At 36.6% G+C, this 22,875-nt stretch overlaps 1 protein-coding gene across 2 annotated transcripts in view; it reads right to left on the bottom strand.

Annotated features, from left to right (window-relative positions):
- Positions 1 to 6,892: 6,892 nt before the first annotated feature.
- Positions 6,893 to 22,875, bottom strand: part of LOC149797018 (copper transport protein ATOX1-like) — a 37,575-nt gene continuing 21,592 nt past the window's right edge. For both annotated transcript variants that reach the window (XM_089961676.1, XM_089961675.1), the window contains exons 2-4: positions 22,574 to 22,649; positions 19,690 to 19,832; positions 6,893 to 11,286 (exon numbers count right to left, since the gene is read on the bottom strand). In XM_089961676.1, coding sequence (XP_089817802.1) covers positions 19,699 to 19,832; positions 22,574 to 22,649 — 210 coding nt within the window. In that variant the 3' untranslated portion in view covers positions 6,893 to 11,286; positions 19,690 to 19,698. The remainder of the gene's footprint in view (positions 11,287 to 19,689; positions 19,833 to 22,573; positions 22,650 to 22,875) is intronic.

Here is a 22,875-nt window from a genome sequence, read left to right as displayed (position 1 = left end):
CTGGAGACTTTTTGTTTCTTCATTTGCTTTACAGTATACATATCAGCTAGTAGTAGTCCAATTTTTTTAGCCTACCTGACCCTTTAAAAAAAGTTATCAAAAGATTTGTCTTTGAAAAATGTTTAAAGTACTGTTGACAAAAATTTATATGAATAATAATACTTCAGAATTAATTTTATTTCTGGTCAATCATTTTTTAAAGGAATTAAAAGCTGAAACTAAAATCCATTGGTGCTTATGTACATAAGTCAGATCTGAGTGATTTCATTTTTCTGTCAAAATTTGGCTGAATTATGTCCCATATTTTGCTGAACAATTGGCCTTTGCTTCATATATACTTTTCCACTAGCTTTTAAGAAGGACTTCATGGCAGCAAAAAATATTTGTTATTGACCTAAATTTGCATTACAACTGTACACTTGCATGATTTGGAAATTTGGACTTGCATCTTTTGGTTCAGTTTCATCATTTATTCCATAAAGAAATGGCATACATCATTTATGGACATATTTCTAGTTGTTGATGATACAGATGCTATGTCATATAAGAATATTTCAAAGCAATACTCCAAGAGTAAGATAGCTGACATATGCCTAATAGCAGATACTCCAAGAGTGAGATAGCTGACATATGTCTAATAGCAGTTGGCCAAGAGTGAGATAGCTGACATATGCCTAATAGCAGTTGGCCAAGAGTGAGATAGCTGACATATGCCTAATAGAGATACTCCAAGAGTGAGATAGCTGACATATGCCTAATAGAGATACTCCAAGAGTGAGATAGCTGACATATGCCTAATAGCAGTTGGACAAGAAATATAAGGATCAGTATGATGCTATTTGCAAAAACAAATTCTCTCACTGCTGAAATTATCTCGTGCAAAAAGTTGTTTCTAGCTTTCTCCATTTAATGCAATATTCCTCAACGACATTAATATTGTGAGAGAAAAGAAAATCACTGCCTTCCAAAAATAAAATCCTTCTGGACATTAACACTTCATCTTTCTCTAAAAGCAAACAGAGGGAAGAGGCTTTCCATGTTATGTCCCCTTTCCACCACTACCGGATGACCCATATACCAGATGTTTACCAGTTTAAGCTTTCTCTGCAGTACATGAGCCATGATGGCTCAGTGGTTGGTGTGCCAGACTCTGGATTGAAAAGGTGCAGGTTTGAATCCTACAATCAGATCAGATTTTTGTCAGCTAGTGTGGTGTGTCCATGGGCAAGGCACATTACTCTGATTTTCTCTGCAAGAAATCACCTAAATTTGGATACAGGTATGCTGCCTTGACTGATTTTCAAATTATTCTCATCAGAATTATCTTCATAATATGCAGGGTTGAAAAGAATGGTGATTTCTTAAAAATTTTGGAGGCTGCAGTACAAGACATCTTTGGAGAAGTAGGTGATATTTCTTTGAAACTTTTTAAGTCTGCAGTTTAAGACTTCATAGATGAAGAGGATGAGTTTCTGACACACTTAGAAGTCACACTTGTATAGTCTTTTGATAATTTTTGTCCATTTTTGTCACTTTTAGAAGCTGATAGCATTCTTCTTCTATGCTATTCTACCAGCTAGGAAGAGTGTCATATCATACCTTGTCACTTGTTGGCCATGGTTCTTCTGCAAGTACAGCTGACATTCTCTGTTGTATGTGAAGGATACCAATGTTCAGAGGCTGCATGATGTGGCTTGTATGAGGTGGCAAGACAAAAAGAATTGACATTTATTTTTGCATAATCAAACAATATGAGGGTGGTCTGTGAGTTATTTCCATCAGCTATTCTACCATGCTTGGTAAAGTGTTTGGTGGCATAATTCTGAAATATGGTTGAGTTGGACCAACCACTATCTGACATCTCACCTACAGATCCAGAAGGAGTAACTTTTACAGTTTGATCATTCCACTTCTTCCCAGGGAATACAAAGTATGGCTGGATGTGGTTTCCAACAATAATGCCAAAACCTATGATTGTTACATTCCGTGATTTTGATGTCACTGCTTGTGTCTGGGTATCTTGCCACATACCAGTACAGCTCTTGGAGGGAAATGCTGTGGCGATTCCACTTTCATCAATCTAGAATATTCTTTCTGGCCTATCTCTTAAATAATTGTTAACTGAAAGGATGTTTGATAGCTCCTTAAAATAGTGGTTTAGTACTTCCCTTGAAACATAATTTGCTTACAAAATAGACAGTTAGGGAGCTTGGCAAGTTAATTCAGGCCACTTAGACATCAACCCATAAAACCAGCAATTGCTCAAAGGTCCTCATGAAGAAACTGCATAGTCTGATGCAAGGTACTGCACATTTGCTTTAGTGTAGCCATAACCGATCTCAGGCATGTAATTTAGATCATTTACCAATTGATCCCTTTCAATCTCACTGAAAATTCTCTTTGGTCCTGAGTTGGCGTTGAGGGCTACATTTCTTCTTGTTCTGTCTCTAAGAGTGGAACCTGGCACACCAAATTGCCTTGACACACAATGTACTGACATGTTTGCAATACTTGCATCAAATGCATTATGTAAATTTGTAAAATTTTACTGTTGCCTTGCTTTCTACAGATGCAGACTGTGAAATACATAAATTTAAGATAAAATGGTTTGTAACGCTAACAGGCATATGTATATATATATATATATATATATATATATATATATATATATATATATATATATATATATATATATATATACATACATACATATATACACACACATTTGTGTGTGTATATATATATATATATATATATATATATATATATATATATATATATATATATATAATACAAATCATATGGCGAACAATCTTTTCAAGTGCACTGGATCCAGCAAGAGATCATGTGGTTCAGGGATTGATTATGATAAATGCAATAAACTGACAGTGAACAGTGCAAAATTGGTATCTAACTAGCCTGAGTGCTTTCGACTCTTTAATGAGTCTTTTTCAAAGGCAAATACAAAACATAGACCAAAAAGACAAATAAAACAGAAACATGGTTATGTTTGCAAAACTTCACATGGCTGTTTCTACAGGAATTAAACATTGACACAGCTAAATTGAGGTAAAAACCATTATTTCCCTTGGAACAATGAAGCCAGGCTTGAAGACCACATTTCTCTTTTGGTAAAAGTAGGCTGTGGCTATACCCATTCAGATGCATGTGATTTGGCCCCAACTCTGCTATTGACAGTGGACGTCATACAAAAAATAGTCCACTTTGACTAAAGTGGTATTGCAATGTCACATCACAATGATCTACATTAACAATTAAAAAGCCATGGTCTCTAGCAGTTGAAAGTGCACATCCAGAGGGAAAGTAACCACAAATTTTGAAGAACTGGAGAAAATCATTCTGGTGAAAACCCCTGGCTGATACAACTTCCATTCAGGAGTAGTAGCAATAACTGGAGGGAGAAACCACAGTACATTTACAACATTGATGAGAGGGGCATTTCCGATAATCACATCTATCCTTTTGAAGTTACCGATAAAAAAACAACAAACCAGAAACAATTACAAAGTGGAATGTTTTATGTGACTGTTTTATCAGCTGGAAATTCTTTAGGTACATCTATTCTTATTTTGATTTTCTGGGAAAGCAAATGAGAAATTAATTGCTTGTGGGAGCAACAAATGGGGTTTCTGTAACCATTAGTGAGACTGGATGGTCCAGAGGTCAAGTATTTGGGAAATATCTCAAGGAACATTTCATCAGCTATGTTTAAGGGTATGATCCATCCCTGCCACTGATTATGTTCCATGGCAGGCACAGATGATGTATCTTTGGCAGTCATTGGTATAACATTATATCCTATGTTGGATGTTCCAGAAGCTGTACAATAATGATAGGGCAAAATTCATGCCAGAAATTACATACCCAGGTGTTTAGGTATTATAAACAAATGAAAAAACATTAACCAAAATGCCAGTGTGCATTATCAATGACCCTGACCTTTACTTCAGGGTAAAAGGGGTAAATGAGTGTTCTAGAATGATGTGTTTCAGCTTCATGATCTATATTATGCAATATATCAAGGGCTTTAAGTAAACATAAGCAAAGAAGTCTTCTGGTGAAAACCCCAGACTGATACAACTTCCCAATCAAGAGTAGTAGCAATAACATGATTTTCAAGATGCTGCCAGTTGTTTTATTGGAGGTCGGAATGGCAACATCTTCATTTATGACTAATTTTACATCATAAGAAATCTCTTGGTGAAAATTATATGCTGATACGACCGTCCATTCAGGTGGAGTAGAGATAATAATAATAATAATAATGAGGACTTTGTATAGCGCCCAATCTTTAGAAGGTCAAAGCGCTTTACAACATAGACAACACCTATAAGATAAAAAACATATATAATGATATGATTACAAACACAAACACCATGAAATTATAAAACATAAAAAAACATGCTGAGAATATTTAAGGTAGAAATTATTATTAGGTCTTTAAGTTTGTTCTTGCAGTCAAAATAAGTGAGTTTTAAGAGCACTCTTGAATGTAATCACTGTGTCTTTGTGTCTAAGTTCAGTGGGCAATTCATTCCACATTGCTGGGCCCTGTTGTGCAAAAGAACGCTGTCCATATGACTTTGTTTTCAGTGGGAATAATGAGTATACGATTATCAGAAGAGGAGTGTAAGTATCTTGCTGGTGTGTACACATGGGTGAGGTCAGATAGGTATGTTGGACTAGAGTCCATCAGTGAAACATAGCACAGAGAATAGATTTTGTGTTTGATTCTGGATTGAATGGATAGCCAGTGTAGGGTACAGAGCAGCGGGGAGGTGTGCTCTGATCGTGGTACTCTAAGTATGATCCGAGCAGCTGTGTTTTGAAATTTTAAGTTTTTGGAGTAGATATTGAGATGAACCAGACAGAATTGAGTTACAATAGTCCAGTCTTGAAAGTACTAATGAATACACAAGTGTTTTAGTGGCATCAACTGAAAGATATTTGCAAATGGAGCTGATGTGTCTCAGCTCAAGATATGCAGCCTTGCATATGTTCATGACATGTTGGTGCAATGTGAGAGTACTGTCCAGAGTAACACCTAGGTTTTGTACTGATTGTGTGAATTTAATGTTGATGTTGCTAATATTTATTGTTTGAGGTAAAGGATGGGAATGAGAAAATCTTTGTGTTGTAATCAGAATGGCCTCAGTTTTATCATCATTCATCTGCAGCTTGTTACATGTCATCCATGATTTCACATCAGAAATGCACCTCTGTACACCTTGGATGGTAGGATCAACTTCAGTTGGGTGTCATCAGCGTACAATTGGTGACACACTGGATGATGATCTATGACATGTGAGAGCGGCTGAGTGTATAGAATGAAGAGAACAGACTCCTGTGGAACACCACAACATAGATCAACTGGGCTGGAGTCGTGTATTCCATTTGCAGACACAATTTGTCCTGTTGACCAAGTAGGACTTCAACCACAGTAAGGCTGTATCATGAACGCCAAATACATGCTGGAGACGGTGAAGTAATATATCATGGTCTATTATGTTAAATGCTGCAGTCAAATCAAGGAGGGTGAGGACTGTAATCTTTCCACTATCCAAAGCAGAGAGAATGTCATTAACTACTTTTAGAAGATTAGTTTCAGTACTGTGGCAAGGGTGATATGCAGATTGTACATTGCTAAAAAGACTGAATTCAGATGAGATACAAGCTGGGATAGAACAACCTTTTCTAAGATTTTTGATATGAATGGGAGATTAGAAACTGGGCAGTAGTTCTTTATATTGTTATGGTCTAGTGTTGGTTTCTTCAGCAGATGCTTTACAATGGCAGTTTTGAAAAATGATGGAAATTCCCCTGATGAGAGAGAGGTATTAATAACATCAGTTAGATAACAATATTTTTAAGATACTAACTGTTGTGGTCATATTGGATATCCTTGTGGAACCATTTTTATTAATGACCAATTTGACATCATAAAAAGTCGTAAAAACTTTATGCCAATATGAGTATTCATTCTGCCAGAGTAGCAATAACAATATTTACAAATGGCTTCAGGGGCAGCCATAGTGGATGTCAGATCAGCACCATTTTCATTTAGGACCAACTAGACATCACAAGAAGTATTACAGTAAAAAAAAAACATGTCAATCTGAGCTTCTCTTAAGGTAGAAAAGTGACAAGATTTTCAAGATGGTTACCATGGAGGGCATACTGGATGTCAGATAGGCACCATTTTCAGTTGGGACCAACTAGATTTCTTAAACCATCTCAGTGAAAATCTCATGTTGACATAACTACCCATTCAGATGTAATAACAAGATTTTCAAGATGGTATAATGCGTTGAACTATCTTAAGATAGGGCCAACTAGCTATCATGAGGAGGAGATCAGCACCATTTTCAATTAGGAGCAGCTGGATATCATAAATCTTTTAGTAAAAACCGTATGTTGATAATAGCCATCTATTCAGGCAGAGTAGCGATAACAAGATTTTCAAACTGGCTGCTGTTGAAGCCATACTGGAAGTCAGAGCAGTACCATTTTCACTTAGAATTAACTAGACCTTGGAATGATGGTGTGTGTACAGTTTGGTGGCAATCTTCTAAGTAGTAGGAGGAATAGTGATAGGGTACCTGTGCAAATGGATGGTCAGTGACAGACAATTGGCCACCTGATAAGCTCTCCTGGTCTATAACCGATAAAGCTAAAAATTGCTAAATATTTCGGGACAATAAAATCCTTCCAAATGAAAATATTTATTCCTACAAAATAAAGATCAATAGAAAAAGATGCCAAAGTTCTTTAAAAAGTAAAACAAAAAAGGTAAAGAAGGTAGAGATCTTAAAATATGGGATTATAAGGAGTGAGCTTGATTTGTTAACCAATGAATACAAATGACATGTGGTCGAGTTTTGATGGCACTTTAATCCTTTCATCTGCATGTATAGAATACACAATATAAGGCTTAGTAAAATGTCCAGACATTACAAAACATCATGCACCGGTATGTATATTTTAATAAGATAGTTGAAATTAATGACATAGTGCTATAGTGCTAATACTTTGAGGATAATAACGCCCTCTATTACAGCAGCAACAGCTTTTACATTTTTAAAAAATATCATAACTGCACTGAATAATGTCAATAACAGCAAAATCCATTGATGGTACTGAGAGCAAAAAATAATGCTTGAAATTCACAAAATAGTCCATTTCTTCCCTTCTTTTCTTTTTAATTGCTGGGTACTGAAATTATCTCATATATTTTCTGGAGAACTTCAACATACCAGATTTGTAATAAAAGTATTGTTTCATGTGTTAGAGTGGACAAGTTTACAAGTTGCCATTTTGGATACCTGAGAGGTGTCATTGTTATTCAAGACCCTCTGGAAGAAATTGAACAAATTTTCTTGACTTTCACATTTCACAAAATGTGATCTTAGATTAAAGTCTATACTGTCTGAAGGCCTTAGTAGAGTCATACACTTAGATTAAAGTCTATACTGTCTGAAGGCCTTAGTAGAGTCATACACTTAGATCAAAGTCTATACTGCCTGAAGGCCTTGGTTGAGTCATACAATTAGATCAAAGTCTATACTGTATGAAGGCCTTAGTAGAGTCATACACTTAGATCAAAGTCTATACTGCCTGAAGGCCTTAGTAGAGTCATACAATTAGATCAAAGTCTATACTGTCTGAAGGCCTTAGTAGAGTCATACACTTAGATCAAAGTCTATACTGCCTGAAGGCTTTAGTAGAGTCATACAATTAGATCAAAGCCTATACTGTCTGAAGGCCTTAGTAGAGTCATACAATTAGATCAAAGTCTATACTGCCTGAAGGCCTTAGTAGAGTCATACAATTAGATCAAAGCCTATACTGTCTGAAGGCCTTAGTAGTCATACACTTAGATCAAAGTCTATACTGTCTGAAGGCCTTAAAAGAGTCATGCACTTAGATCAAAGTCTATACCATCTGAAGGCCTTAGTAGAGTCATACAATTAGATCAAAGTCTATACTGTCTGAAGGCTTTAGTAGAGTCATACACTTTGATCAAAGTCTATACTGTCTGAAAGCCTTAGTAGAGTCATACACTTTGAAACACATTCTGAATCACAATACAATATTGCAACAGCTATTTTTAGAACACACCTACCCACTCTGTACCCCTGAGGTTATTAGTAAAAGAAACCCACTGCACAATTTATAACATTTTGATTTTGTGGGTTTATTGCCATTTTTCAGCACATGATAGACTATGCATGGTTGCCAGTATATTTGGTGGAGGAAAAACCACCAGCCCACAGTAAGCTACTGGAAAGCTTTCTCACACACAAATGTTGGCCAAGTCAAGATTCCAACCCACATCAACAGAAGTGAGATGTCAGGGATCTGTGGAGGCGAGCACCTTAAACCATTTGGGCTACCCAGGGCCCATGCACATTTAACTAGCAGCACATTATCTGCCAGCAGACTGCAAAATATAGTGTGTATAGTTTCAGAAATAATTGCTAAGGATATATACAATGCGTTAACAAAAGCTACTACATTAAGCATTCTTGCAATACACATGTCTTTGACAGATTAATAAATATTTCATCAAACTGACATTTAATAAATAAATAAATAGTGTTTAATATAATTTAATTTAATTAATGATAAGATTTAACATTTATATTTTTTTATTACTGTTTAATTAAATTCTGATTTAAACTGAATTTGACATTTTTGGTTAATTCAAGATTTTCTTCAAAGTACAAATTAACCTGAAACTTGACAATAGACAGATTTAACATATCCAAACTTGTCTTTTTCATCATAATTCCACCTAAGTAATTTGTGGACACAAATAAATCAGTAAATCCCATTGTTGTCCTGACCCAAAAATGTTAAGTCCCATTATATTAAGACTAAAAATGTTACAATATGCAAGTATTATCACATGTCATACTTCAAAACTGGATCAAAAAAGGTGAAAAAATCATACCATTTTATGGGGTATATTTCGAGTTATGAATAAATCATACCATTTTATGGGGTATATTTCGAGTTATGAATAAATGATACAACTGTTATGGTGCAGAAGAAGCATGCAGAAACATGATTCTGCATAAGAGATATTTTACAAGATTGGAATCAACATCATTTGATATTAGACATGGGACAGAGTACACTATGCTCATTTACTTTGTATTTTGGGGCTCCAAAAATTCAAGAACTTGTGCCCAAATTGTTAAATAGTAAAAACATGGGTATTAATGTTCTAACATGGGTATTAATGTTCTAAGTTTTGTATTGCTCAGTGCCCAGTACTCCAGAGTACATTTTTGAGTGTAACAGAAATTTAGATATAGTTTTGAGTCTATCCTCTCTAAAATTTAAGTTAAAAGTTTAAGTTGACCAATTACCAATTTAATCTTTGAGACAAATGAGGACTGGGTAGTTTTCAAATGATGATCATCTTTTTGTCTTGATTAACCTTTAGTTGTAAATCTAGAAATAATTATATTTTTTGTAACTACTGAAAAATCACATTTAATACCCTATATCTCTGCAATCAAACACATGGCAAGAACACAGTACCAGTCTGCTAAAACTGATGTTTATATACACAACTTTCTGATAGTATATCAATGGACTTGACCAAACTGTAAATCCTTTATTTTAGCTGTTAACATCATAACACCTGACTAGACATCTGAAGCATGTGAGAACAATGATTTTCAAGCACACCAAGTTTAATATTAAACCAGAAGTTCATCATCTTTTGTTTAACTTTATTCATTTCTAAATGCATCTGTGGATTTATCTAGATAAAATGATATTGCTAATATCTTGTACAATAACACATTCAATGCTTCTACTTTCTGAAGTCTATTTTTATGTATAGTCAAAGATATAAAATTAAGACATTAGCAGTTACAGTAAGAAAACTAAGATAGTACAAGGTGTGATTTTTTTATGTGGGATTTAATGCCATTTTTCAGCACATGAAAGGTCGTACAAATAAAGGACATAATCCTCAGGATTTGCATTAAATTTATTACAAACCTTTGATGTTTGAACCAGATATTCTTAAATTTAATGGTTATTAGATGAACCCTATCTGAATGAATGTTTGCTCTGATACCAAAGAATAAAAATGTAGCGGTTTTGTTGGTTTTTTGTGAACAGAATGAAGAAGTGTGGAATCATCAGGAAAGATAAATTTCTCCAAGTAATCACAAGTGATATAACTGTTAAAAACATATTTATAAAGGAGTGCAACGGAAAACATGTTTAGCAGCCAAGAAGTAGAAACTGGAATAATCTACCAGGATCTGAAACTGATACACAAACAGTATATGCCTGGGGAAGCTTACTTAATAAATGACAGTATGAATTTCCTCTCCAAAATTGTAACCAACATGCAGTATTAATGGTAACATGTACCATTCTTGGAAAACTTAATCAAATGTACTTAAAAAACAACAAAGTTTACTGTGGTATGTGAAGAACAGTAAGTATATACAAAACGTGATGTAATTCTTTTTCTTTTATCCAATCAGTGTTGTCCTAGGCTTCTTGTATCCAATCATTGTAGTCCTTGGCTTCTTTTATCCAATCAGTTTAGTCCTAGGCTTCTTTTATCCTATCAATTTAGTACTAGAGTACTCCATATGTTTATATCAGTACTTTTTGAAAAATGCTCATACTTGTACTACTAATTAGTAAATATAGACATACTTGAATTATAATTTGTCATAAGATACTCTGCCCCATGTATGTTTGATACCATTGCTTTTTATGAGAAGTTTGTTTGACATGCTCATTACACTATGGAGTGTTACATATTGCTGTACATGACATAATAAATAACAGAATTGCACACGGTGAAATAATACAGGAAGCAAACTTTTACTTAAGTCTAAACTTGACGTTGATAATGCTCATCTTGCCAAACTGATAACATAATTAGATATACATCTAAATCCAATAAATGATCTGCCAGGTTTTTACAGTAATCACAGCAAACAATCTTTGAAAAATAACATTAATAATCTTTTCTGGCAATAATACAGATATGAATACATTATGTATATCCACACAATGAATGTCTGGTTTGATCAGATAATTTCTTTAATGAAAGTACATTTTATTGAAAGAAAATCACGATGCATTCACATTTTAAAAAGGTACTGAGTACATCCTCATTAGTGACTTCTCCAGCAGGTTGAAGGAAGAATATTTGGTGAAACAGTGGAAGAAACCTGAAGGAATGTCCATGACTCTGAAGACAGGTTACTCTTTCCTCTGGTCCTGGAAAAGAGAACATAGTCTCATTAAACCCATAATACACTGAAAGTAAAGTAGTCACAAGAAGGCCATGGTCGCCATGTCAAGTCCACATTCAAGCATTGTTGTAAAATATTTGACCTTGACTAAGGACAAAAGCGGAGTAAGCATGCTGTTGAAGGACTCATCATACTTTCATAACGATTCATCCCAAGCATGAAGAAAATTCCATATATTCCCTAATTAACACTGTTTTTTTTAAAAACCTTTTTAAAAATAAATGTGAGCATTTATTAGAGTACAATAATGAAAGATAAAGTTGTTCTTTTGATAACCACATTTACACCTGGGGGTCTTTCTGCCACTAATAATTCAGTCATTGTAAATATGAGCACAGTTAAAATGATCAACACATTTTCCTAATCAGCAGCTGGTTGAAGGAGGACTGGTAAGTCTTTTGCATCATGTTTAACACTACATGTAGCCTGTGACTTTAGTAATTTATATATACATAGTGATAGTGTGATCAAATGAAACTGTTTTAGAATTCTGTTGTAATCCTAGATTTGAAGCAAATAGGTTTTGAAAAGCACGGGTCTTACACTGCATCTATAAATGAAATTTTCTGTTCTGAAAAAGGAAAAGGGGGTGTTAATTAGAGTGGGGGTGTTAATTAAGGAATATACTTACATCAAGGGGTTTAGAAAATAAAAGCAAATGAACAAACTTTAATCAAAACCTTCAAGCATTTTTAAAGTCTGGCCTTGACCCCAAGGACAAACAGCTATGAGGGTGTGCCACAGTATGATGCATCAAAATGCCTTCATCCAAAAGATGAACAGCTATCAAAAGCATTAGAAAATATCATCAACTGAAAATCCCTTAACAAAAACCCTAATGAACATTTTTTTATGGTCATCTTAAAAATCTTCTTTTCCTCTACTTATCCTGAAAGGACGGCTATATCAACATGGAGATTTCCATAAAAGACTGCTTATGACATCAAGCTGGGCCTAAATGACAATGGTACCAATCTTGTATCCAAACAGCCTTAATTTACTGGGGGACATACTGCTACTCCAACTCCTCCTGAATGGATGATCATATGTGAATGACAGGTTGATTCTAAATGAAAAAGGTGATGATCTTACATATATTATGGCCACAATAATTTCAAAACCTTGTTATGGCTCAAGAATATCAGAGATGGTTTCAATATTCAACAGTTAAAAAAGAAGAAATGGTCTTATCTTTAATTCGTGAAAATTCTTTTCTGTAGATAACAGAGTATTGGTCACACTGAGGTATGGCAACCAAAAGTCCCAGTCTCAGGCCCTAATTTCATTTACACACTCATAATGACTCCTTGGATTGAAAGTGTATATGGCTTGTGAAGCCCAAGACAATTTTAATATGCTATTGTAAGATAAGATAGCAGAAAAGATGAAAAATAACTCAGGCATGTTAAAATGGTAGGCCTGGGAATGCTTTATTCCAAACAAATGAATAAAGCATTCCTAAAATATGAAATGGCACATTACACTATAATTTCATAAAAGATGGAGGTACTGTCACACCAAAACAAGGAAGAAGAAAGGATATTATTAGTGATGTGATGGGGGTGAAAGGTAGGTCAAGTCCACCTGACAGAAAAATCGACGAGATTTCTCTTATTAAAACATGTACATATGCAGTGCAACCAAATGATTCTTAGTCCAAATAGGTAATGTATCCACTGGACATGGATGCCTATGTGCACACCCTTGATTTGTTGTTGTTGTTGTTCTAGGGTTTAACGCCATTTTTCAGCACAAGATAGGCTATACATGGCGGCCAGTATAACTGGTGGAGGAAGAACCCTGGAAAACCCAGGAAAGAACCACTGACCCACGAGAAACTACTGGCAGGCTTTCCCGCATACCCATGCAGACAGAGGTGAGATGGCAGTGATCCGGAACAGTGAGCGCTTTAGACTACTCGGGGCCCCCGTGCACACTCTTCAATGAGAGTCCCAAATAGGTAATGTATCCACTGGACATGGATGCCTATGTGCACACTCTTGAATGAGAGTCCCAAATAGGTAATGTATCCACTGGACATGGATGCCTATGTGCACACTCTTGAATGAGATTCCCAATTAGGTAATGTATCCACTGGACATGGATGCCTATGTGGACACTCTTGAATGAGAGTCACAAATAGAAGAGCACATAATTTCATCCAGAATGTAAGGATTTATGTACAACTGGCAAAACAACATTCAAATTAAGTGAAAAATCATTAGTATGATGCACATGTTAAACTCCTGTCAAAAATGTCAAGTTTCAGAGTAATTATTCAAAAGCAATGGGACTAGCCAAATCAAGAATTATCAAATATACCCAGAAGTACACTGGTTCCCAACCTGAGTTGAAGCTATTTTTCTTCTATCAGTCATAGTGACCTTGACCTTTAAGCTTTTGATCCCAAAACTATTAGGGTTCTTTCCAGCATGAAGTGCAAGCTATCCAGTAAGTCTGAAAATATGTGGTGGACAACTCATATTATCTGTATAGAAACAAGGTTGTTAACAGACCGACAAACTGTTGGATGGGGGTTGAAGACTGGATATCATAACATAATATGGCCTGCATGCCTTGCTCCAAGTGTAAACCTTCTACAACACTTGGTAACTGTAAATGATGGAGTTAGTGTATGGGAACCATTTTTTTTGTTCTTGTTGACAAATTAGTTTTGACCTTTTACCTTCTGACCACAAAAATTAAATCAACAGGCTCCTTATCCCAAGTGTAAACCATCTGCACAATTTGGTAAGCACACATGATGGAAAACACAAATTCTGGTGTGGAAACCTTTTTTCATTTTCAGTCACAGCTACACAGAACAGTGACCTTTTGACCTGACATCAACGGGATTCATCCTTACCTGAAGTGAAAACTACCCACAAAGTTTGGTAAGCCACTCTACAGAAATAAAGTTGGTAACAGAGAGATAATTGGAATGATGGATGGATATCAGAACATAACATAGCCTGCCTATGAAAGGAATGTAAAAATCATTTAATAACACCAAAATCTAATCAGGCCAAATGCATCCATGACTAGCCTTTCTGACAGGTTTTTAAGATGTATAATACAAAAGCTTTTACAAGTCTAATTAGACAATTAGTGTATAATATTAATTATTCAGGACTGAAATAAAAGCATTTCTTCTGGAAAAACAGTTTTATATTTTCTGGTTAAGATATGACTCTTTCATATGCTTATCTTTTGATGTTATTTCCTGTAACTTGAGGAAAATCGCTTGGCCGATGAAGGCCAGTTGACTGAAGTTGGAGCTGGCTACACCTTTTTCTGGAGTGGACGTGGCACCTATGAATGTTGTGAGTCTGGAATTGGTTTCACTGTTGAGTTTGGTGACTAAACTCTCCATCTTACCAAAGGGAATTAATGACCAGCTTATAATGCTGAAGCTACCCTTACAGGGAAAAAAGCAATCCACACTCATTAGTGCTTATGCACCAGCCATGACCAATTTGGAGGAAGCCGAAGACAAGTTATACCAGGATCTAGAAGCTCTGATTGCTTCAGTACCAAAGTCAGACAAGCTGATCATTCTTGGTGATTTTAATGCCAGAGTTGGCATGGACCACATCTTGTAATAGGGAGCTATTGGTAGACCTGGCATTGGCAACTGCAACAGCAATGGCCATCTGCTCTTAAGAAGTGCACAACATATGATCTCCTGATCACAAACACCATCTTCTGCCTGCCTAACTGTAATAAAACAATTTGGATGCACCCACGGTCTAAGCATTGGCATCTAATCGACTACATCTTAGTCCACAGGAATGATAGGCAGGTTGTCCATGTGACCAAAGTCATGTGTGGTGCTGACTGCTGGACAGACCACAGGCTACTGATTTCCAAGATGAATCTTAGAATTCATCCTCCCAGATATCCACAGGGAATTCAAGTTCCAAAGCAACTCAACATCTCCAGGCTGAAAGTCTACATCACTGAGCAAGCTCTGTCTGAAGCTCTGACAAGCCAACTGGAAACCACAGACTCTGATGCCAACGATGTAGAGAAATGCTAGGCAGCCTTCAAACATCTGGTATACTCTAATGCATCTGAAACCCTAGGTGTCACCATGCGAAAGCACAAGATTGGTTTGAGACAAGAACAATGTTGAAAAACAATTCCCTACTAAAGGAGAAGCATCGTCTTCATTGTATGTACAACACTGACCCAAAGTCTGCTGCAAAGAAAGAAACCTTCAGCAGAGTCCGCCAAGCTGTGTGGAAGAAACTGCATGAGATGCAAGACACATGGCTGAGCTGAAAGGCTGATGATATTCAGTCCTTTGCTGACAAACATGACATGAAGAATTTCTAGTTTGCTCTTCGTGATGTTTATGGCCCAGTAACATCAGGCACAGCCCCACTCTTGAGCTCCAATGGCAGCACTCTCATAACTGAGAAAGAGAAGATACTGAATTGCTGGGCGGAACACTTTCACTGTGTCCTCAACAGACCCTCTTCCATCAACGATGAAGCAATCAACAATCTATTCCAGGTGGAAATCAACGAGACTGGCTGACCCTCCAACAGTGCTGGAAACTCGTAAGGCAATTGAGCTCCCGTCTAGTGGGAAAGCTCTAGGAGCAGACTCCATCCCAGCTGAGATCTACAAGTCTGGTGGGCCTAAGCTAGTGGAAAGACTAAAAGAGATGTTCTGTGGGATGTGGAAGCAGAAACACATACCCCAGGAATTCGAAGATGCATCCATCATCCACAAATACAAACGCAATCACCAATCCTGCGACAACCATAGAGAAATCTCTCTACTCTGCATTGCAGGCAAGGTCCTCACTAGGCTATTGCTGAACAGACCCACAGAGCACCTTAATCATGGCCTAATGCCAAAATCAGTGTGGCTTCAGAAAGGAGATGCAAGGCAGATGCAAGAAAAGTGTCTTGAACAAAATATCCAGGTATACACCACCTTCATGGACCTGACAAAGGCATTCAACACTGTCAGCTGGGAAGGCCTTTGGAAGATCATGGCCAAATCTGGATGTCCATAAGTCTTCACTGAAATGGTGACACATTTTCATGATGGCATGCTTACCAGAGTCCAGGACCAGGGTAACTATTCCGAATTGCTGCAGAGTTATGAATGGTGTGAAACAAGGATGCATCTTAGCCCCCACTCTTTTCAGCCTCATGTTCTCCGCAATGTTGATGGATGCTTTCAAGGACAGTGATGTGGGAGCAGGTCTCCAATACCATGTGGATGTGAAGTTGTTCAGCCTGAGGAGGCTTCAAGGCAAAACCAAAGTCCAAGTTGAGAACAGTCGCGACCTCCTGTTTGCAAATGACTGCCCTCAACTCCAGCAGAGGGGCAGGCATGCAACAGAGCATGGACCTTTTTTCCACAGCATGCACCAACTTTGGACTCAACATCTCTAATAGCAAGACAGATGTTCTGCATCAGCCAGCTCCTGAAGAAGATTACCTGGAACCACCCATCACTATCAATGTCCAAAAGCTCAAAAATGTGACAGGTTCAGCACCCTCTGGCAAGCGGTCCACATAGATGATGAGGTCAACACCAGGAATGCCAAAGTAGCATTTGGCAGACTCTGCTCAAATGTCTGGGATAGGAGAGGCATCAAGCTTGCTACCAAACTCAAAGTATATGCAGCAGTTGTTCTCCCCACCCTCCTCTATGCTTCTGAGACCTGGACTGTGTATAGCCACCATGTTAAAAACTGAACCACTTCCATATGAGCTCCCTGAGAAAACTACTGAAAATCAGATGGCTGGACGAGGTACTGAACATAGAAGTGCTCACTCAGGCTGGCATGACAAGTATCCACATCATGCTGTGTAAGGCACAACTTCGATGGGCTGGCCAGTAGAATACCTACTTAAGAAGGTCTTCTATGGAGAGCTACAGCAAGGCAAGAGATCTCAGGTGGTCAAAAAAGAGGTACAAGAACACCCTCAAGGCCTCGCTGAAGAACTTAGGCATTGATCCTGACAGCTGGGAGAGTGTTGCTGCTAATCGATCTCTTTGACACAGTCAAGTCCATGCTGGTGCAGCAGCCTTTGAGCAGAAAAGACTGGTGGATGCAGTTGAGAAACATGATCTGCGCAAATGCAGAACAGCAGTTCCACAACTCCAAGTCAGCAACTTGTACATCCATGTCCCCACTGCAACAGACTCTTCCAGGCTTAGATCAGACTGATCAGCCGTCTCCGGACCCACCCCCAGTGAATCAATGACATTGAATGATCCTCATCGACACCGATGAACGGATATCATATGCTTATCTTTTGATGTTAAATCCTGTAACTCGAGGAAAATGAATTAAACATCTCAATACTAACACCTCTCTAAACCAAACTTCATTCAAACAGAATAATTTGTCAGGTCCTACATTATTCCTTCAACAATTTTAATAAACTCTAAGTCAGAAACCGAAATCCTTCTAATCTGAAAAATAAATGAAATTTTCTGTCACAAGAGTTAATTTTAGATTAAGATTAATCCCAAGAAGTCAGAACTCAAACAGGAATGTGGTTATCCTATGGTCTTTCAACAGCCTTGGGCAATGCAGCATAAAAGAAAACCCAACATGGAAGCAAACACAGATCCAATTAAACCTTTGTTACCATAAAAATATATTTTAAAATTGGACTGGGTATTGATATTTTGTCAAATTGGATCATCATTTAATTGTTTTTATGAAAACAAACCAGGCCTTGAAACTCCATAACACCTGAGCTAGAAACACAGCATGGTCATCATCCTGACTACTATGTGTCCACTGTCCTAATTACTTGACTTAAAGTTATTGTTTTCTAAACAAAAACAGTAATGATTGAAATAAAAATATTGAAAACTGTGGCTTGAAGTGAAATGGAGCCAGAAATTATATGAACAAAGCCACTCAAATTTTAGTGAGGTATACTGCAATATACAAATTATTAGCGATAGTAATTCATTACACTGTGCAAAAAATAATGATGAAAAATATTAGCTTTCTGAGCTAGTGAATTTAAGACTGGGCTAATTGCATTTATTCTAACCACTTGCCCAAACCAATTGTCTGAGTTTGTGAGATTCCTACAGTGATTTTGAAACTGCCATAGATGAACTCTGCAGGCTTGTTGTTGCAGAAATCTTTTGATATCAATAAATGCACCAGTGAAAAGACTGACTCACCAACATTCTCTTTAATGTACAAGATAAGAGGATTCATAATATCCAACCTATGCATAATGATTAACTTTGAGTTAAAAAACTGCATGAGCAACAACTAGTGACAGGCTACTTTTTCCCCTTACTTTTCTAGGTAATGATAACAGGGTACTTTTTCCCTTACTTTTCTATGCATACCAATCCAGTGGCCTAGTGGCTAGAGCGTCAGATGCTGGAGGTCATGGGTTTGAACCCCCACTGAGTCATACCAAAGATTTTAAAAAATGGTACAAGCAGCTGCCTTGCTTGGTGCTCAGCATTAAAAGGTTAGTGTTAGGACTGGTCAGCCTGGTGTCAGGATAATGTGACTGGGTGGGACATGATGCTACATGTCTGTAGCATGATGCCCCAGTGTTAGACATCGCAATAAACTGCCACACTACAGATGTCGTAGCAATATGACTGAAATTTTTTAAAGCTACATTCAAATCCATATCACACACACATACTTTTCTATATAATGATGACTTGGTATTTTTGCCCTTACTTTTCTAATGTAATAATGACAGGGTTCTTTTTGCCTTACCTTTCTATGTCATGAAGTCTGGGTACTTTTTAATTTACTTTTCTAACGTAATGATGGCACAGTACTTTTTCCTTTACTTTTCTATGTAGTGATGACTGGTTACTCTTTTCCCCTTACTTCTCAATTAATGATGCTAACATGGATTAGACCCTCAACTAAGAGTAGTACAAGACAATTATTACCATTTTTTGAAAAGTTTAATGCTCCAACATTTCCCAAACAATATCCATTTATCTGATCCTAAGGGCTTGTGGTGAAGTGAGATTAACCATTAATTTGGTCCTAAGGGCTTTCAGTGAAGTGAGGTTAACCCTTAATTTGGTCCTAAGAGCTTTCAGTGAAGTGAGGTTAACCCTTAGTTTGGTCCTAAGGGCTTTCAGTGAAGTGAGGTTAACCCTTAATTTGGTCCTAAGAGCTTTCAGTGAAGTGAGGTTAACCCTTAGTTTGGTCCTAAGGGCTTTCAGTGAAGTGAGGTTAACCCTTAAGCTGGTCCTAAGAGCTCTCATTGAAGTGAGGTTAACCCTTAATCTGATCCTGATGGCTTTCAATCAAGAGAGATTTCAACTGTACTTTGTTCACATACATGTACAATGTTATACATCCTGCATAACTGACTATAAATTCACACACCTAGCTACACTACATCTTCACACCGATGTAGTTAACTTCCTTTCCGGTCTTCTTCAGAATCTCAAGAAGTTCATTTGAGGTCAGCCTTGAGGTCACAGTAACCTTCTTGCTGCCCACATCCGTCTGTATATCTGTCACAGCATCTGTAAAAATGTGTCTCAATAAAGTACAGGCTAAACATGTTTGCAGGCACACAATTTGTAAGCACAGACATTTCCATAAATGTATTGCTTTGACAAAGATAAGAATTGTAAATGGACACAACTACCATAAGACAACATTTTCCAGAAGAGTCAATAGAAAATATTTTCTGACAAGGCTGCAAACGTTATGTATATTGCTAGACCTGACTTGTAATTCAGAGGTTTCAGCATTTCAAACAGTTTTTCCTTCAGTAAACTTTTTACAAAAATACATGTAGGAAAACTGACAGAAAAAAGAAAAATCTTACATGTGAGTTTTACATAATTACCCATGGAGGCCTGCACAGGTTTGACTGGTGAAAATTTTAGTACGCCTCCCCAAAACAGGTTACCATATATATTTGCTTATAAATCGAGTCCAACTGTAAAATGGACAGACTTGTATCTGCCATCACATACTATGCAAGAAGATCTGGGTCTGTGCAGTTTGTTTGGCATAATCTGAAGAAACCAACAACAAAGACCCTGATCTGCCGGCACATTATGTGATTGTAGATAATGGTCTATGTTGTTTGCAGATGGATTCAACCATTAAAAAGTGTATTATGATATTTAATTTTAAGAAAATGTTCCTTTCCACTGCCCTACAAAAGGAGATTAAATGTTTTGGTATTTCCCTATGTAACATGATGAAAATCTGGCTGCATATGAAAAACTAGGATATCAGGAGTCACTATCAAAACAATCATGCATATAACTGTCCAATCAGGTGCCTGTTGAGATCTGATCACACCCCAATATTTGGGAGAAAATGACACAGCTGAGTTAATCCTAATTTTATAACCCAGCCTTGTGTTGAAAGACACTGTCATTTGCCACAGAAGTTCATGGACAATTAAAAAATGTCAAAGTGTTTATTATGGCCACTTACTTCTTACATTAACTCCAAGTTATTTTTTTTAATTACTGAAATATAGTCTAGTCACCTTTAAAAAATGGTTCTCAGAAAAGCTGGCATTTAAAAGTGATTGCCAGATCAACAAGATAGGACCCATGTGCAATTAGGGGTCAGTTACTTTCAACAGTAACCAACAAATTAAAATCGCTTTTAAAACTGCTGACTGCAATTACAGCCATTCACTTGGGGCAAGATTAATCAATTAAATGAAATGAACTTCACAGAATGTATATCAATTACATTTGGTTATGTATATTTAATTTTTATTTGTTTTTTTTTTCTTCTCCATAATTATGTTATGTACAACTGCATTTTGGTCCTGACCTTGTCCAAAATCAAGTGCATTGTGTACCTGATGAGCAACATATATTTTGCAAACAAGTAACACATAGTTAATATTTTCTTTATGAGTGTGGGTTAAATATTAAATTATCAATAGAGGTAAACATGTTTGATGGGATCTAGGTCTAGGACACTGGAATTTCCCATTAAAAAAGCCTGGTCGACCTAATGTTTACCACATTCTTTATTATAATTTTAGTAACAGACTTTATCTTGCCTACATCTTAGAATTGTCAAGAAATGAACTTGTGGCCCTCATCCTGGTTTAAATTTGTACGTTAGCTTTTTTTTTATAATCTTACTTGAGAAATTACTCATTCCTGCATTTAACATCTGAGGTACAAACAGTCCAATTGTTGTGTTTAGTATATCTTTGGGTGGAAATATTTGTTCAAAATTATTATTCACTGGAAATGCAAAGTGCCCATCAGTAATATTCTTGAACTGGAATATTAATCTGGAATTACAGTGATTTCAGATAAGAACATTTTTGGAGTATATTATTGTGATCTATCAAAAGACTGTTAGCACAGGTCCACACTACAGGTCACTGGCAAATTAGCATATTCAAGTACACAGGCACATCAACACATTTAATATCGGATATTATTTGGAATATTTCTTTTCATTTTGCATTTTCTGAGCGATAGAGTATATACGCTGTGATCACAACTACGGTACCATGCATTCTAAAGAAAAGATATCTTTGAAGTTGAGGATCCTTTTTATTATATACACATTAAACCATATACATGTTTGATATGGCATTAAATACAGCTGTATTTCCATGTCAGGCACTCAGATTCAAGCTACACTATTTTAACCAACAAATATGCTTGTTAACTTAAGTACATTCTTGGGATTTTATGGTCTTATGAGAGATGAAAACAATCAGAACCTTAAATATCATTTTAATTCCTCTTTCATATAATTAATATCTAACCTGAACATACAAATTCATGTTATATTCCATCCAAAGCATTTGTGACACTGTATGGTATTTAACTGTGGACCAAAACCATTGCTGGACAAGGTATTTTATTCTACATGCCTCAGCATGCTATATAATCTTTGAGTGCTTTTATGCCATAACACACAAAAAAGGAATCTTCTGAACTATATAAGAAATAGAAAAGTAAGCTGCACACAAGCACTAGACACAATATTTTATTTCCATTGTCAGAAAGACATACCATAAATATTTGCTGATAAGTAGAGTCAAACTGCAAACAAAAACGATCCCGATCTGCCTTAGACATAATGCACCTGCAGATCAAGGTCTATGTTATTTGTTCTACTGGTTATTCCTAACAAACTGCACAGGTCCAGATGCCCATGCATTATGAAATGGCAGTTCTGGGTCTGTGCAGTTTGCAGTTGGACACATCTTATATGAGTATATACGGTAATCGATGTATTTTATTGCTGTTACATCATGTACCTCCTTGTTTCTGCAGCACTCTCTTTGCTGCATTAGCACAACCTTCACATGTCATGGCCATGTAGAACTCGTGGACCTGTAAATATACATGAAGAATTCTGAAGAGCAATACCTTAGAAATTTAGAATTAAGGTTATTGTGAAAGTAATCTCACAATGAAGAAAAGAATCCCATCCTTTTAATATTTTGCCATCAAAAGTAAGCCAGCCCCCAGACACATGCATGTCAGTGTTCATATGGAGAGAGAGAAAGAGAGAGAATGAGAGAGAGAGAGAGGGAGAGAATGAAAACATGTCTTCAAA

Source organism: Sinohyriopsis cumingii, chromosome 6 (assembly GCF_028554795.1).
Source record: "Sinohyriopsis cumingii isolate HCF-2022 chromosome 6, ASM2855479v2, whole genome shotgun sequence".
Taxonomy (NCBI): Eukaryota; Metazoa; Mollusca; class Bivalvia; order Unionida; family Unionidae; genus Sinohyriopsis; species Sinohyriopsis cumingii.
Note: the sequence above shows the minus strand (reverse complement) of the source record. Positions and strands in the feature narration are given on the sequence as shown.